We start from the raw sequence: 16051 nt of genomic DNA on the forward strand, positions 1-16051 counted from the left end.
CCAATACGTCGGTTTTTGTGTCTGACTTCTTCACGTAGCATAATGTTTCCAAGATTCATCTATGTTATAGCATGTATAGGTACTTTATTCTTTTTTAAGGGAGAACAATATTCCATGGATAAACCACATTTTATTTATCTATTCATTAGCTGATGGACATTTGAGTTGCTTTACTCTTTTGACTAATATATATAATGCTGCTATGAACATTCACATAAGTTTTTGTATGGACATGTCTTCAATTCTTTTGAGAATATAGCTAAGAACTCTTTGCTTAACATTTTGAGGAACTATACCAAATTACTTTCAAAATCAGCTGCACCATTTAACATTTCCACTAAGAGTCTATGAGAGCTTTAATTTCTCCACATCCTCTCTGATATTTCTTGCTATCCATCTTTTTAATTATAGCCACCAGAGAAAGTGCGAAGGAGTATTTCATTGTGGCTTTGATTTTCATTCTTCTAGTAATACTCTTGAGCATCTTTTCATGTGCCTTTTGGCTGTTTCGTTGATAAAATGGAATCTATATTATAAAAAGCCAGTGACCGTAACACCGTAACAACCAAATGACTGGTCACCAGGAGGTGCATTGATGGGTTCGCAGCACGGTGGGTCTGGGGTCCCGCGTGATTTTGTGTGCTGGGCCTCTAGTCCATTATAGGAGGACTTCCACACTCTCATTGTGCATCCACCCACCTACCAGCATCTGCACCCCAATAATCAACCTTACCCTTTGTTACCACAAGTGACCTCTACTCACTCCTAACTGAGGCCAACTCCTCCACTTGTTAACCAGCTGCTGTCCTGTCCACTCAGAGTTGGAACCTGTAGAGCCACCTTCATCACCCTGAAAAACTCTGCTGAGAAACAGCCCTGCACTTAATCACATGGGGTTCTCCACTCCCTTCACGATTGAGCATCGCATGACGGGCTGATTACGTGACCCCTACCCCAGCAGAGATATTTAAATGTTTCCCCAGACGATCTGCATTTGGGCCCATGGCGGGAGCTCAGAGCATTTTGCAGAATGAATAACATTCGTAGACACAGCCCCAGATCCCAGGTGCATGAGTTTCCAACCCTCTCAGGAAAAGTTTTGCCTTGTGTTTGCTACATTTCTGACGAATGCCCTGATAAACTACAATCTAGTGTATTGATTGGGCCTATTTCAGGAAAGAAAGCTTATTATGCTTTCAAACCCATCAGGTTCACCTTATACTGAGGGGACTTTTTTCACTCCCATAATCACCAAGCACTCTGCTGAGTGATGGGCCCCTTCTGGTTAAAAAGAGAAAAAAGACAAAATTGACCTTCTGTTCACCCTAAGTCCTCCGACAAGAATATAAAACACATGGTGCTGCTGTAACTGAAATGGGTTTCTAAAGCATTTTCTATCCCATCTGAGGGCAGCCTTCAAAAGATATATGAGGAGAATGCTGCCGATGAATTAAGGTCCTGGGAGGGGAGAAGCTATTAAGCCTGACCCTTCTGGTTGGACTCAGCACAGGAGAGCAGTGTCTCATGGTCAGGCCCACACGATGCATTGCAGACTTCTCATGTGCCCCAGCCTCTGTTTTCTGCTTTTTTTCACTCTTCTTTCAACCAATAAAATCCCCCATGCCAGTTTTCATGCACTTATTCAGGGCACATTTTCCAGATACCTTTACCCCAAAGGTTGACCTGTCATGAGGCCTGAAAGGACAAGCACTAATAATCTATCCCTTGTTTCAAACAGCCCTCCAGCTGGGCAAAAGAAGTCCGCTTGGAAAGAGTGCTGACTGTGAGAAGGGAAAGAAAAAAGAACGGTAAGGAAAAGATATAAGAAAGAAATTAAGTGACCTGGTCGGTGTGGCTCAGCGATTGAGCCTCGACCCATGAAGCAGGTCATGGTTCAATTCCAGGTCAGGTCACATGCCCAGATTGTGCGCTCGATCCCCAGTAGGGGGCGTGCTGGAGGCAGCTGATCAATGATTCTCATCATTGTATCCCTCTCTCCCTCTCCCTTCCTCTCTGAAATCAATAAAAACATATTTTAAAAAAAGAAAAAGAAAGAAATTAAGCGGCATATTAACCTTTCAGTTCATGGTAGGACCCCACCAGTGATGCCAGTCCTCCTGGCCACCAAAGCTCCCCTCAGGCCTTGCCCCTCCTCCAGCCCACTCTGCTGCCAGGACCACACAGGTAATGGGCTTCAGAGGACGTCTCCACCTCAGCCTCATCACTGCCATCTCCATCTGAGACTGCAGTGGCCGCCGGAGTGGGTGAAGCTGCTGTGGCACAGGCAGCATGAGCGCAAGCAGGCGGCTGCTGACTCCTTGTACCAGGCGGAGTAGGCAGCATGTTCCGTCTTCCTGAAGAGCAGTGCGAGTTACAGCGACTGGTCGAATGTTCAGACACATAGCATATTAGGCTTCTGTATATATAGACTAGAGGTCCGATGCACGAAATTTAGTGCAAGGGGCTCGGCCCCCGCTGCCATGGCATCTGCCTCTGTCTTGGTCCCCGCACACTATGGCTTCATCTGGAAGGTCGTCCAGAAGGACGTCTGGTCTAATTAGCATATTACATTTTTTTTATTATAGTCGATATAATTACATGATGTTGCACTGTAAATTTAGCCTCATGGCATGGATTTCATAGACCATTAAGCTTTCCTTCCTGTTAGTTTAAATTTTTCTTGAGTAGTAGCCATGCAATACAGCTTACATTCAAATTATTTATATCTTATTGTATCATAGATTATGAAGCTAAAAGTATATTTTAATGACTCGTGTTCCATTTTTTAAAATTGGAGTGTATCACTCTACTAGTGACCAAAATCCAAATGTAATTTTCCCTACATAAACATGTGCTAGTAAAAAGTATAAAAAGTACTTATTTTGCATAGTATCTTCCAGATATAGGCCAAAATATTTAAATCAAACCTTTTAAAATTTCAATTATTACCAGCATGTTTAGAACTACACCATTATTTTTCATCAACTTCAGAGAACTACATTGCACAGGTCTAGTACCATCACTTACTTAAGCTTTCTGGTCCTTCATAAACAAGGTAAGATTGCACATTTTTTGACACTCCACCTATCTCACTCACATCCTGACCGTCTGCTCTATTTCCTCCTCATCTGCCATCGTCCCTCCTCGCGGCCCTCACCCTAAACTGCCCGCTCCTGTCGAACTCCTCCGTTCCTGTCCGCACCCAGTGTCCAGCTGCACTTCTTTCACATTCTTCTCCCGTAGTCCCATCCCGACTGCCCAGCCGCTTCCAACTCCTCAAGGACACGGGGTAAAACTGTATGGCCCAGGTGGCACGCAGATGGCAGGACGTCCCCATGGAGAGGAGTCCACCTGACTGAGTCCATCCTCCCTGTGACTGGCCACCATGGGGATCATTGTTGTACTTCAGCTCCAGGCCCAGATAAATGACAAAATCAGCCTCAGGACTAGCAACATGGAATAATGACCTGCCCTGGTGCCGGCCAATCAATCAGTGGAGACCATAACTCTGCACGGACACACCTGGAAAACTGCTGAATATTCTATTGAGATCTTTCCCTGGGACCTTCCATAAAATCTCTGCCCTGAAAACCCTTAGGATGGAGGACCCAGCACACTCCCACTCCTGGGAGCAGGTCTGTGCCTTTCCTTTTCCCTTCCCCTTCACACCCCTGTCTCCCCCTCACCCCCACCACCACTCTCCCCCGACCAGGCACGGGACCATTAGCTTCCAAGGGCCCTTCCTTTACCTCTAGAACTTGTTTCCTAAGCCCATTCTTCGAGGAATTACTTTTTCTACCTCTGTAACTTACCCAATAAATGTTCTCTTTAAAAAAAAAAAAAAGATTGTATATTTTTACACATATACATCCTTGCATACATTAATAGGAACATATGTAGAATGAATTCATAAAATAAATTTACTGGGCCAAAAGTTACAGGTAGTTTATTTTACTTTATTTTTATACATGCAGTCAAATTGCCTTCCCAAAGGACTGTACTAGCTTATGCTCCCACCAGCAATGGAAATGCTTTTATACCCAACACCTCTATTAACATTAATCTCAAAAACTGTCATTGGAAGAGTTTGAAATTAATGGCCAGAGGTGGCTGCTAAATTACTTGTGAAGTTTAACCACGTATGTTTGTCTCCATCATCCACAAACAAAAATAGCTGACCTCTGAATACATTTGAAATCAATAAAAAATAAAAATAATAACAACTCTAACATTAAAAAATTAAGTATAGCCCTAGCCGGTTTGGCTCTGTGGATAGAGCGTCGGCCCACAGACTGAAGGGTCCCGGGTTCGATTTCAGTCAAGGGCATGTATCTTGGTTGCAGGTCCCCCGGCAACCAATTGATGTGTCTCTCACATCGATGTCTCTCTCTGTCTCTCCCTCTCCCTTCCACTCTCTCTAAAAATCAATGGAAAAATATCCTTGGGTGAGGATTAACAAAAAACAAACAAACAAAAAACAAACTTAAGTATACATTTTAAGCTGAAATCATGAGGTGTATCAGATCCTCTAAGATTAAGCCAAATTATCTTGCCTATTTTAAAATAATGAAACATACACAGATCGCTATTAAAGTTAATGAAAAATAATTTTATTGGTTGATAGTTCATTATTTCTATATATAAGGGTCAAATGAGAGTGTTATCATCTAAGCAAATTGGGGCTGTTACCACAAGCAAATTGATTATCCTAAACAAATAGGGTTATCCGGTTAGTGCCTGATATTAAAACAAAAATTATGACCAAGACACCCCTGGAGCAGCCAACAGCTAAGGCAATTTTATTTGCAACACTGAGGCAACCCGAGCCCTAGTTTATGATCTCTTTGCAACTGGAGACTCCAACCTCATTCTTCCCCAAGTGGGGCTGCCTCATAAACACATTCCCTGGATTCAGGTTATCTATTACCTAAAACTCAAGGCTGGATTCAATTTATTTACTGCTTTATACTATTCTTTTTTTTTTCTTTTTTTTTTTTTAAAATATATTTTATTGATTTTTCACAGAGAGGAAGGGAGAGAGATAGAGAGAGTTAGAAACATCGATGAGAGAGAAACATCGATCAGCCGCCTCCTGCACATCCCCCACCGGGAACGTGCCCGCAACCCAGGCACATGCCCCTGACCGGAATCGAACCCGGGACCTCTCAGTCCGCAGGCCGACGCTCCATCCACTGAGCCAAACCGGCTTCGGCCTATTCTTGATTCTTTTCATATTTTCCCTCTTTCTTAGGGACACAATTCTTATGGTTTAATAACAATTAGGCTGTGCATATCTCCTTTTCTGTCATGCTAATGGCAGTGGTCTCTTACCATCACTGCCACACTTCTTTAGGTTACTATTCTGTGATCAGAATGCTCCTTTCCTGTCATGCTAATGGCAGTGGTCTCTTACCATCACTGCCACACTTTAGGTTACTATTCTGTGATCAGAATGGCCTGGGTAAAGGATGCATTTCATAGGTCTCTGGAGTAGGCACTTTAATGCTTCCCTCCCCTCTTGGGCCCTGCTCTGGAGGAGGATGCCCTAGCCTGTGAAGCACTGGCTCCTGATGACTTGGATTGAGTAGGTCTGGGCTGAGAAGGCCTCGGTTGGGAGGGCTTAGGCTGAGCGGGTTTGGATGGAGAGCTTCTAGCTGGGGAGGGCTGGGGATGAGTGGGTTTGGTTGAAGAGCATCTAGCTTGGGTGGGCTGAGGATGAGTGGGTTTGGATGAAGAGGATCTAGCTGGGGAGGGCTGGGGATGAGTGGGTTTTGTTTGGGTGGGTTTGGGTTGAGACGCCATGGGTTGGAAGGGTTTGGGCTGGGAATGTTTGCTCTGGGATGGCGTGGGCTGACGGAACAGAGAGTTGGGTACAAATCTGTTGTTGGACAGAGGATGGGATCCCATGTGGCCAGCTGGATTTGCAGGCCCACCTGGTGTCTTTAGCCTGAATCCCTGCTGAAAAGCGGGTCTTGGGGGTCTGTGTATGAGTCCTGCCGGCTGAAAGTTTCGCGGGTGAGGAGTCACCGTGTGGGCTGATGTTCTCACCAGTTTTTCAGTTGCCTCAGGCGGCTGTGTCCCCCGGGCGTGGGCTTGCCGAGGCGGTGGCCTCCCAGCTGGTCCTGCAGGCTGTGAGTGGAAGTGACCTACTGGGGAGGCCGCCACGGCAGGCCTTGCACACGCTCCCGTTGCCTGTGGTCTGCCAAGCCAGGTCTTCACATGCCGCCAAATGGGCCTTGGTGGTCTCCCAAATGGTCCATCCACGGGACGGCCCCGAGCAGGTCTTGAAAACTTCATAAAACTTTCAACTGAACAAAATCTCTGGGGTTGGAAGTACTGAACCCCAAAACTTCTACCTTGACCATGGACTCTTGAATGATGAAAGGGTGGAGGACGGAACCACTTAGCCTTCTGCTCTGACCCAAGGTGGAAGCCCGTCACCCGAGGGGCTCTCACAGGAGCACGGTTAAAGTGGCCTCCAACTCCGACCGGGAACGGACAGAGGCTGTGCACGTAAGGCATGAATACTGGGGTGAGGTGGAAATTCTGCAGAGCCTGGGTGACCTCGCCTTCAGCTCCCGGCTCTTTCACAGGCACCTCAGCGGGGCGTTCAGATGGGCTCTCTGGCTGACTGTGTCTTTGAGGCCTCTCATCTTCAGCTGTTCCAGCCAAGTGTTCACCAGGGGAAACTGGAATTCCTTGAACGTCCTCAAAGTCTTGGTCTACCTGGATCCCCAACTCCCTGGCCAGGGAGGCCATGTCCTCCACAGACACACGTCTGAGTGATGAGGCCATCACTTCTTGGAGGGCAGCTTGGAGGCCCTTCAAGTTCCTCCCTTCCTCCCCAGCTTCCTCCTCCTCCCAGAACAGTAGCTGGGATGGCTTCAAGTTCAGAATCCTCTGGAAAATCTGAGCCTCTTCACTCTCCCTGGCCTGGGGACTGAGGATAAAGTAGCATCTTTCAATGGCATCTTCTCCTAAAAACATGAGCAGGTCCCACTCCTTTTCACCGAGGCAGTCCGTGAAGAAAAACACAGCTGAGGAAACCTCCATCAAGAAACCAAATTGTGTCCAAAAACTTTCTAGATCTCCATGAAGGTTGGCCACAGCAACGGGCTCCTGGAAAAGGGGGGGGTTTCCCCTTAGACTGTCGCTGTCCGGACAGCACCACGCTATTTCCACCAGGCCGTCCGAGATCTGCCGGGGAAGCACCGGGACGGGCAAATCGTGATGGAGGAAGACTTTGTGCGGTTTGGCTTGGGCAGGGCTGAGCAGCGTGTTGAGGATTCTGGACTTGGAGAAGCTACAGTCTCCTAGACGCACAAAAGAGAGGACGGGCATCTTTGCGAGAGTCAGAGACCCTTCGGTTTCCCCCGCCGGCCCTCCTGAACACGGCGCCGGCTGCTCCTTCACAAGGCCTTTCATGGCCCCCAGCATTAAGATGCTTCTGTTGTTCTCCGCATCCGGCAGGAGCAGAGGCAGAGCAAACCGGCATCGATACATGCTTGCCATGACTGCGCGCTGCAGGGAGCTGTCGGCACACAGCAGAGAGGCACAGACCACATCCAGGGGGTGCAGGGCTGGGGTGTCCCTCATTTCCAGATTCTCTACTCCGCCTGGCGACTCCCCTTGGCTCTCCTCACGCCGAACCTCGTGTCTAAGGATTGAATCCCTGGCCGTCACATCCAGGGCTTGAACTTTCATCAGGAAATTCCAGGCCAGGTCTCCCGGCCTCTCGGGTGTCCACTTACATCCTCGATCTAAGGAGAACTGTTTAACAACATCCGGCAGAAGCTTTCTGCTCCTATCCAAGTTCAAACAGGACAGGACATCTTTAAACACCTTTTTTCTTTCTGTGGGAAAGAAGACACTCCGTGAATGTCACTTTCAAATTTAAAGTCCCTCACTGACTTTTAAAACTAAGTAATTGCCATGTTCACTGTAAAAAGATGAAACGACTCTGCCAATTTTCTTTCCTTCTAAGAGACGTCCCTATGTTTGCTTCCCACCCTTTTCCTATGCGAGTCCATAAGCCTGCATGGATATATAGAAATACATAGTTTGGTTTAATGGATGCCAGTTTTTTTTTTTTACATAAATGATAAGGTACTAAACAAATGATTCTTCAACCTATTTTCATTTAATGGTATTCCTTACTAATTCTCCCCAGTCAGTATTTATAGAGATCTACTTAATTCATTTTGGCTAATCCACTGAATTTCATGGTCTGGAAATATTTTGGCTAATGTTTATAGGCAGAAAATCAAAACCTTGTTAATGTCTCATTATACACATATAGGAGGGATTCTCTGATATTGATTCCTTCCTCAAGTGCATCTCTTGCTAAAGTTTGGAGAAAAGGAAGAGGCCATTGCCAATTAGCTTTTCTCCAAATGTCCATGTTGCACCTAATTTCTCCTGGTCTCCCATTTCCTGATGTACCTTCTAGCTACTTCTTGGGAATAGAGAGAGAATAGAGAGATAGTGCTTAGTAGAGAAAGAAGATCTGGCAGCATTTATTGCTCCTGATGAATGGCAAATTAGCATAAACTTCTTGAATCCGGTACACACACAAAAACAACCAAAAAAAAAAACAAAAAAACCCCCCTTAGAATAAACAATAGAAGTGAGAGAAAAGTATACATTTTAAGAATTAACAAAAGTAACTCTAAAAAATCCTTGGGTTGCCTGAAAGTGGCCAAAGATTTCCAGCAAGCCAGCAAAGCTAGAAACAGGTTTTCTCTGCAGCCTTTAGAAGGAACCACTGCTGTAAACACCTTGATTTCAGACTTCTAGCCTCCAAACTGTTGAGACAATACATTTCTGTTGTTTATTGTCTAAGCTACCCAATTTGTGGTACCTCCTGAGGGCAGCCCTGGCAGGCGGATACCGGGCGTGGAGAGGAGGAAAGAACTCTTTCCCCACCCAGAACTGGATTCGGAATCCCCCAGGATTTGGACGGAATGGGAGATGGTAGTCATCTTTCCCTTCTCTACTCAGAACTTGGTGAAGTTTATTTTCTTAGGCAAGATCTCCCCAAATAAAGCACTTGTCATATTTTGAAATTTCAAAAAGCTGTGGCACATTTACACAATGTAATAGTTCTTGGCCATAAAAAAAGGAGGAAATCTTACCTTTTGTGGTTGGACCCAGAGAGCGTTATACTAAGTGAAATAAGCCAGTCAGCAAAAGACAAATACCATATGATTTCACTTATATGTGGAATCTAATGAACAAACTGACAAACAAAATAGAAACAGACTCATAGAAGAGAACAGATTGACAGCTATCAGAGGGCATGGGGTAGGGAGACAGGGTGAAAAAGATAAAGGGATTAAGGGAGGGGGGAATAAACCTCATAGACACAGGTAACAGCATGGTGATTACCAGAGGGAAAGAGCGGTGTGGAGCTAGGAGAGGGCATAGGGGGGATACATGGTGACAGAAGGAAACTTGACTTGGGGTGGTGAACACACTACAATATACAGATGATATAGAATTGTACACCTGACATTTATATAGTTTTATAAACAATGTCACTCCAATAAATTCAATAAAAATAAATTTTTTTAAAAAAAGAAAAAAATATTCTAATTGAAGATGCCAGTATAGTTTCCCAAGATGGCAATATACGGACTGGATCAAGCCATGTAACAGTATTTTGCGATTTTATCCATTCATCACAAACTCCTCTCCTGTTTTCACTTCAATAATTAGGCCCATAATCACCATAGCCCAGAGGTACTCAACCTGTGAGTCACGACCCCTTTGGTGGTCCAACGACCCTTTCACATGGGTCGCCTAAGACCATCCTGCATATCAGATATTTACATTATGATTCATAACAGTAGAAACATTACAGTTATGAAGTAGCAACGAAAATAATTTTATGGTTGGGGTCACAACATGTGGAACTGTATTTAAAGGGCCAGAGGTTGAGAACCACTGCCATAGCCCATTGGCACTAAAATGACCAAAGAGACTTAATTTAAGGAATAGAAGATAACACCTAAAATGAGTGTGTAGCAGCCCTAGCCGGTTTGGCTCAGTGGATAGAGCATCAGCCTACCGACTGAAGGGTTCCAGGTTCAGTTCTGGTCAAGGGCACATGCCCGGGTTGTGGGCTCGATCCCCAGTAGGGGGCATGCAGGAGGCAGCAGATCAATGATTCTCTCTCATCATTGATGTTTCTCTCTCTCTCTCCCTCTCCCTCTCTGAAGGTCAATAAAAAATATATTTAAAACAATAAAAAATAAATACAATAAAATGAGTGTCTAGCAACTCTTATATGTGTGACAGAGGTGAGAGCAGAAACCTACACCTGCACTCCATATTCACTTGGGCTTATCCTGTCCAGCATTTCCTAGGTGCTGGGCCTCCCTCCCTGTCAACGCCACCTCTGAGGACAGTCCCGGCTAGAGAGGCACAAGGAATTTCTGAGAGGCTGCTCTTCGGCTGACATCTGGTGCCCTCCCTCATCCTGTCTCTCCATTATGTGACGGCAACCTAAAAATATGCTGTTGCCTAACGATCACGTGTCACTTCATACCTTCCATACTTTCCTCCTCCTCTTCCTCCAGCAGCATGCCGGGTTCTGAATCACCATAACTCTCCTCGTCACCAGAGAACTCTGCGGTTTCTGAATACACAGGGTCCTCTTCCCCACCGTAGACAAGGTACTCTGGGTCGTCATGATCTTCTCCTTCCACGGTGCTTTCTGCATCTTCAGAGAAGACAGCCGGCTCTAGATATTCCTCTTCTCCTAAGTATAAAAAATCATTGGGCTCGTCGTACCTCTGCTGGTCCTGTGAATAGTCAGGAGTTCCTGAAACTTCAGACTCAACATTCTCTGCTGAATGCAGCATCGTGGTGGTTGGCGGGTCGTACGCCTTCTCGCTTTCCCGTGAGGACCACGCCATCTCGCCATCGCTACTCTCCTTGTCCCTGAACATCTCAGAGGTTTCCACATCCCCGTGCTCTTTCTCTTTAAAGGACACGGTGATCTCAGGACTCTCAGGCTGTTTCTTTCCCGGGGAAAATGGATCTTCCGAATTCTTGCTTACCCCTCCTGTATGTTCATGTTTTAAAGATTCTGAAAGAACAAGAAAGTTATGGGGGTTTTCACTTTGTTTTCCAAGTTCAAAAAAAATATTTCTATTTACTTGTGTTTCTGAGACCTCGAAGCATTCTCTCTCTTCTTTATGTCACTGGAGGATAGGAATACCTACCCCTTCCAACACAAATGGCAATAAGTCAACCGTCAGAACCTGCTTTTCCCACTGGAAAAAAGATCAGAACGCACTCCTGCCTTGCTCAAAATTCCAAGTCTTGCCCTAACCGGTTTGGCTCAGTGGATAGAGCATTGGCCTGCGGACTCAAGGGTCCCAAGTTGGATTCTGGTCAAGGGCATGTACCTTGGTTGTGGGCACATACCCAGTAGGGAGTGTGCAGGAGGCAGCTGATCGATGTTTCTCTCTCATCGATGTCTCTACCTCTCTATCCCTCTCCATTCCTCTCTGTAAAAAATCAATAATAATAATAAAAAAATTCCAAGTCTTTCACATAAAACTCAAGTGTCAAACGAACAGAACAAAATGTGAACCTTATGAACAGCGCTAACTTGTGGATTTACTGTGACCCCAAACCAGCTCCGAACTCCTAGGGCCGTTGGTAATGAAGTCTGGTCCTAATAATTTCTAGTCAGGAAGCAAAGAGCTCTAATTTGGAATAGTAAATCCTAGAAATAAATAGTAAGACCCATTTCTTTAAGCCAGGGGTCCTCAAACTTTTTAAACAGGGGGCCAGTTCACTGTCCCTCAGACCGTTGGAGGGCCGGACTATAGTTAAAAAAAAAAACAAACTATGAACAAATTCCTATGCACACTGCACATATCTTATTTTGAAGTAAAAAAACAAAACGGGAACAAATACAATATTTGTGTTTGCATGTGGCCCGCGGGCCGTCGTTTGAGGACCCCTGCTTTAAGAGAACAGGTCTTGTCCCACATTAGGGACCATTAACATAAACCTTTTCCCTGAGACTGCACCTCTGTAACACCTCTTAAAGTAATCTTCAATAGCCTTAGGTTCCCATAAAAGGAGCTACACTAGCCCCTGGCGGTAACCTACAAAATTGCTAACCAATCCATTCCGGAAGGATTGCTCCCTCGTTTGCCTGATTATCTCTGCACATTGGAAAATTAGGATTGGAATTACTTCAGAGGGTTCCCCAGAAAAGGAAGTGACTGACCCATCACTAAAGGGGATTATTTCCCAAATGGTTACATGAGGTGAACAATGCAGGCTGTGGTTTGGGGATTGCTTATATTCAGGAATTCACTTACTAGACAAAGAAATCCCCGATATGACCCCTGTCGTCTCTGTCCAGCTGTAAATATTTGGGGATGTCTATCTATCATAATAATGAGGAGTCTATACCGGCACTAAAACCATTGCTAATTTTGGACACAGTTTAAAGAAAAAATTATCAATCCCCTAAACTGATAAAATGCATTATTCCCTGCTTTTTAACTGCTGGCCACTTCCTCTTTATCATATTTCAGTGAAAAATTATCTCTGGTAGAAAGACAAATAAAAATAAAAGATGATCAGTTTCTTTTTTCTTTTCTTTTTCCAGGAAATTTGCCTCATTTCTTTCATTCCCCTACCACCCCCACCCCCACCCCTAACCAAAAAAAAGTGTAGAAATTCAACTTACCTTGCCTTAAGTCCCAAGTGGTCGCTGACTCTGGAAAAGTACTAAACAAACATTTGAGGAAATGCTGACAACTGTCTTCTCCCTTCTTCTGCACCAAGATCAACAGCTTCCGACTTTTCTTCAGAGGGTCTGGGATGTCCTCCAGTGCCTCATACTCGTCCTCAGAAATCAGCCTCCGAGAGGTTAGTGAGTCCAGGATCGAGTCCAGGTCTTGCTGGAGGATTTCCAGTAACTTCTTTCGCTCTCTTTCTATAATCTCGGAGGGAGCACTCCCGGTGGCCATGGCTCTAGATTTCTCTAGAGCAGGAACTGGATTACCAAACCCTTCCAGTGGATTAACACATTGAGGCGGGACCCAGCAGCAAATTGTTGCCACATGCTCCAGGGGAAGGTCAGCTCCCGAGGGCGGGCGGCTTAGGAGCTGCCTCAGAGGAGGTCGGCGAGGTTGTCACTAAACCTGCTCCTGCGAGGAAACCGGGCCAAAAATGTGGCAGGAAAGGCTGATCTGCAGACAAGGAAGTGCAAACAAAGGGCAAAGCGAAGCAGAGGGAAAGCAGGCTGAATTGGCTAACCACTAACTACCTCATGGCAGGAAACACAGAAACCAAAAGGGAGAGCAGAGTCCAGCTCAGAGGAAGCAGGAGAGAAGGAAGACGAGTCTGATTAATATTGATACGGAAATTCCGGACTGGAACACACAGTGCTCCCCCCGCAGGGTGGCTTCCCAGGGCCCTTGGTCCTTCGGAGTCCACGTGCAGGTGGCAGCCAATCACTGATTCTCTCTCATCATAGATGTTTCTCTCTCTCCCCTTCTCCCTTCCTCTCTCTGAAATCAATAAACATGTTTTTAAAAATATTTTTTAAAGGATCAAATTGAAATGTCTGTGTACTTATCCTCAGAACAAGCCATAAAATCTCAAGAAAGAAAAATGGTTTTTTAAAAAGGGAAAGATTAATCCTATTTGGCAAAGATTAAATAAGTCAACGCTGCCTATTGTTGGAGGAGCAGATACAAAAAAGGCAAGGCAGTGGGAGAATCCAGCCCAGAGCCCTCCCAGCCCCTGCCTTCCGGGTGGGTTGTTTATCTGCTCTTTCGATCACTTGACTCAGTCTCAGCATGACCAGGCCCCAGGGTCAAATCCTCTGAGAAGTCTCTCTGTTTTTTAAAAAATATATATTTTCACTAATTTCAGAGAGGAGTTGTTTCAGACCAATGCCCCAAAAATGTATGTACAATGTCTTCATTACAAAACTTTTTATAACAGAAAATTAAGAATAACCAAAATGTATCAAAATAACCAAAATTTCCATAAATTGTGGAATACATGTTGATACATTAACAATGAAATACCAAAAAGTGGTTAAAAAGATTAAGTAAATCTGTACATATTGACAAGTAGTGATACCCAGGATATATTGTTACAGAAAACAAGTTATAGATCCCATTTTTGTTTAAAAATTAATGTGTATAGTGTATGTTATGGGTTGGCTCAACGAGATAGACCACCGACTCAGAATTTAAATTTAAGAGCCTTTATTAAGCTGGCCAGCTGACCACAGTGCCTATCTCCCCCTCTGGGAGATTCGGAGCATGTGGCAAAGACCAAGGGTGCAGTATGATCTTTTATAGCAAATCAGTGTTAGGAAAAATCAACTACAAAACATTCCATTAGAAGTTCATAAGCACAAAAGGGGGGTAAACAGAGTCACACCTGGCTGGAGCGTATCATAGCACATTGTTTTTCTATGACAATCTAGCAATTATCCTTCCATGGTTCCTAACCCTAATACAATCCTTCTTCACATCCTGACACAATTCCTCTCCATACGTCAGTTCCCCTTTTCCAGTATATTCAATTTCTTATGTCTCATTTCCTTCCCTTACCACATTCCTTAACATTTTGTAACCTTTCCATCACTCAGTTCCTCACCCTAGCACAGTGTACATATGTGTATATAGAGATTTAAAAGAACACAGCTACAAAAGATACCCAATTGTAACACTGGTGTGTGATTACAGAGGGGGTCAAACTTTCTACTTTAAAAATTACTATGTATTATTTTTTTGTTTGTTTTTATTAGCAGACTGATTTTTAAAAACAATTTAGTTGGGCCCTGGCGGGTTTGACTCAGTGGATAGAGCGTCGGCCTGTGGACTGAGGGGTCCCGGGTTCGATTCCGGTCAAGGGCATGTGCCTTGGTTGTGGGCACATCCCCAGTGGGGGGTGGGTAGGAGGCAGCTGATCGATGTTTCTCTCATTGATGTTTCTAATTCTCTATCCCTCTCCCTTCCTCTCTGTAAAAAATCAATAAAATATATTTTAAAAAGACAAAAAACAATTTAGTTGGTCTTTATTTACAGTGTTGCAGTTCATAAGAACCTGAAAACCTCACACGGTTATCTGATCCTAAATTCCTAACTAGGCAGGTCAAGGTGGGTGGTCATGACCAAGCATGTAACTTTTTAGTAAAATGTTTCTCTTTGCTTTTTTCCCCAGCACCTAGAAAAGAGCCTGGTAGTTATGTTAACATAAAAACATTCAAACCTGTACGTAATTCTTCTGAGTTTATTTGAGCCAAACTGTCAATAATTGCCTGGAAGTAGATTCTCAATGTATTGGGCTAATGCTCTGGAGAAGGCAGTTTTCACCTTGTTTTATACACTACAATCAAAAGAGGAGGCATAAGTAGGTTACATGAAATCCACTGGTGATAGATTACGGAGGTGGGAGAAAGCAAAGGCGGGAAAGAGGGGAGAAATTCTGGGATTGGATAAAAAGTGAAACGATAGTCCTAGCTGGCTTGGCTCAGTGAATAGAACGTCGGCCTGTCGGCCTGCTGGACTGAAGGGTCCCGGGTTCGATTCCAGCCAAGGGCACATGCCCAGGTTTCGGGCTCACCCCCAGTAAGGGGTGTGCAGGAGGCAGCTGATCAATGATTCTCATCATTGATGTTTCTATCTCTCTCGCTCCCCCTTCCTCTCTGAAATCAATAAAAGTATATTTTTAAAAATAAGTAAAATGATAGACTGTTCAGTGTTTCCTTCCCACGTCCTGCGTGGATCAGGGTTCAGGAACTGGAAGCAGAGCCACACACAAATGAAAATGAAAAGACAAAAGATAATTGGAAATATTGGGGGACCAGGCGGGCAAGTCCAACTCAAGGGGAAGGACTTCCTCCCGTGCTCAGGCCTCACCAAGCTTTTATTGATCTGGGATGCACCCATAGCATAGCCCTTAGGCAGGTGACCCCTGGCACAGGCAGACTAGCCCATCAGCAAGGATTTACATAATAATAAATGGGGGAGTTGCTTCAGCTACCACTGTCTGGACA

General features: G+C 44.7%; 1 protein-coding gene across 2 annotated transcripts; it reads right to left on the bottom strand.

Moving 5' to 3' along the window:
* Positions 1 to 5381: 5381 nt before the first annotated feature.
* Positions 5382 to 14174, bottom strand: CARD6 (caspase recruitment domain family member 6). Of its 2 annotated transcripts, none has more exons than XM_059694869.1 (3): positions 12719 to 14174; positions 10550 to 11065; positions 5382 to 7853 (listed from the first exon to the last, which is right to left on the bottom strand). In XM_059694869.1, exons 1-3 carry the CDS (start codon positions 12999 to 13001, stop codon positions 5500 to 5502), a joined length of 3153 nt encoding a protein of 1050 aa, XP_059550852.1. In that variant the 5' UTR covers positions 13002 to 14174; the 3' UTR covers positions 5382 to 5499. The 2 variants fall into 2 exon arrangements, with proteins under 2 accessions (XP_059550852.1, XP_059550851.1); XM_059694868.1 differs by having other exon boundaries at positions 10550 to 11092.
* Between the last annotated feature and the right edge of the window lie 1877 nt (positions 14175 to 16051).

The sequence above is a fragment of the Myotis daubentonii genome, chromosome 4, assembly GCF_963259705.1.
Source record: "Myotis daubentonii chromosome 4, mMyoDau2.1, whole genome shotgun sequence".
In the NCBI taxonomy this organism is placed as follows: domain Eukaryota; kingdom Metazoa; phylum Chordata; class Mammalia; order Chiroptera; family Vespertilionidae; genus Myotis; species Myotis daubentonii.